This window comes from Colias eurytheme, chromosome 10 (genome assembly GCF_061535395.1).
Source record: "Colias eurytheme isolate Ceu_HAF_F1 chromosome 10, ilColEury1 Martin Lab GWU primary, whole genome shotgun sequence".
Taxonomy (NCBI): domain Eukaryota; kingdom Metazoa; phylum Arthropoda; class Insecta; order Lepidoptera; family Pieridae; genus Colias; species Colias eurytheme.
Genome location: NC_142989.1, coordinates 12,275,766 through 12,277,960, shown reverse-complemented (window position 1 = coordinate 12,277,960; position 2,195 = coordinate 12,275,766). Strand labels below are relative to the sequence as shown.

General features: G+C 43.7%; 1 protein-coding gene across 1 annotated transcript; it reads left to right on the top strand.

The window, feature by feature from the left end:
* Positions 1-456: 456 nt before the first annotated feature.
* Positions 457-1,765, top strand: LOC149905503 (uncharacterized). Its single transcript, XM_090106464.1, has one exon. The coding sequence runs from the start codon at positions 485-487 to the stop codon at positions 1,763-1,765; it is 1,281 nt and encodes a 426-aa protein (XP_089962590.1). The 5' UTR covers positions 457-484.
* The last annotated feature ends 430 nt before the right edge of the window (positions 1,766-2,195 follow it).

The window sequence follows — 2,195 nt, the reverse complement described above, 5'->3', positions numbered from 1 at the left end:
TATTGACTTGACTTTTTTATTGTTGATCAATTGTAATTATTACGGACGTATTAATATTAATATTTTATTAATATTTTAAATAGTGATAAGTTGACATTTTTTTTTTTTTTTTTACTTTCAGTGACCTATTAATATTTTATATTTTTATTTTATATTATATTTTTATATTATTATTTTATATCTTATATTTATATCTGTGATATTTATTTTAATTGTAATTATTGACAGGTATCTCCCCTATTGGGAGACCTAATAGTGTTAAGTTGACCATTTTTAACTATCAGTGACCTATTAATATTTTATATTTTATATTAATATTTTATATCTTATATTTATATCTGTGATATTAATTTTTAATTGTAATTATTGACAGGTATCTCCCCTATTGGGAGACCTAATAGTGTTAAGAATAAGTATTATTATTGACAGGGGTTTTTTTTTTTTTTTTTTTTTTTTTTTTTTTTTTTTTCTCCCCTAAGTCATCATGATCCACACTCCCCAGAGGCGTGCCAGTGACACGTTCACTATCTCCGAACCAGTGAAGAAGCCTGCAACACCTAAAAGTCGGACTGCAGAAGGGAAAGCCCTTCTGCTGAAAGGGAAAGCCCACCTGCGGGAGTCCCGAAATTTAAAGACTGATATAAAAGACGGGGTAATTACGGCGCTAGAAAGGATGTATGAAATAATAAAAGAGATTGAGTTTGAACTCACCAATGCCAGGGCTGGTAGTGGAGGGCGTAGTGGGGACCCTATACATCCCCCCCCGCCATCCGATGCTGGTCCCAGCGTAGTTGACGACGCATTGGTGAGAAATCTGGACCTAAGTGAAGGAATGAAAGAAAGTATGAAAGAGATGATGACAAGAATGGAAGATATGAGAGTAAGCATGCGGGAGAATGAAAATAAAATGGACAAATTGAGCTCGCTTTTGGAGGGCAACATGACTGTCGCCAAAACGGCGAGTTATGCGGGCGTTGTCTCGAAGGGAGTCATAGAGAAACTCCCCGAAGCAAGAGCCCTGCATTCGGTCATGGTGTCATCCAAAGACGAACAAGAGACGGGTGATGAGGTGTTAGAAATGATCAGAAAGACTGTGGATGCAAAGGACGGATGGGTGAAAGTAGAGAGGGTAAGAAAGGTGAAGAACAGGAAGGTGGTCGTCGGCTGTGCGAATGAGGAAGAAAGAATCAAGGTGAAGGAAAGGCTGAGAAAGAATGAGGGATTAGTAGTGGAAGATGTAAAAAATAAGAGCCCTCTACTAGTCTTCAGGGATGTAATGAAATGCGAAGTTGACGATTTCGTCACAGCATTCAGTAACCAAAATGCAAGCATCCTTGAGGGCCTGAAGGGGGAAGAGAGAAAGGTAGAAGTAGCGTACGTGATGAAAGCAAGGAACCACCTCCAGAACCACGTAGTGGCCAGGGTGAGTCCACAGGTATGGAAGAGATGCACGAGTGAAGGATACGCCCATATAGGGCTAAGTAGAGTGAAAGTGATGGATCAAAGTCCGTTAGTGCAGTGCTCGCGCTGTCTTGGGTACGGGCATACGAGACGAATGTGTAGGGAAGAGAAGGAACGATGCAGCCACTGCGCTGGTCCTCACATGAAGACCGAGTGCGACAAGTGGCTGCGGGGAGAAGTGCCTCAATGCATCAACTGCATAAAGGCTAAGAAAGGCAGCGCAGAGCACAGCGCCTTTGACAGAGAGTGTACGGAAAGAAAGAGGTGGGATGCTCTGGCCAGATCGGCGGTAGCGTATTGCTAAGGTTGCCCAAGGTGAGTCCTTCCAGTACCGAATGCTGCAGGCCAATCTCCAGCGGAGCCAAATCGCCACACGGGAGCTACTGCTCGAAGCCACCAAGCGTAAGGCATGCGTAGCATTGCTGCAAGAGCCCTACGTTGGTGGGGCGAAAAGTATGAGGACATACAATGGAGTGAGGATCTTCCAGAGCGAAGGGGAAGGGGGTGGAGCAGTAAAGGCGTGTATTGTAGTACTCGACGACACACTGGATGTCGAACTACATACACGCCTTAGCAGTAACAACATCGTTGTGGCCACTCTCAGAACCAAAGCCTGGGAGATGATTGTAGTGTCCTTCTACTTCGAGCCCGATAAACCAGTGGGGCTCTACCTGGACCATCTTAGGCGGATAGGGAGAGAGCTGGGTATCCATAGGATGGTCCTGGGAGGCGAT

Bases quoted from the DNA above. Each gene is read 5' to 3' on its own strand.
- LOC149905503 (XM_090106464.1), top strand. From the start codon at position 485: ATGATCCACACTCCCCAGAGGCGTGCCAGTGACACGTTCACTATCTCC.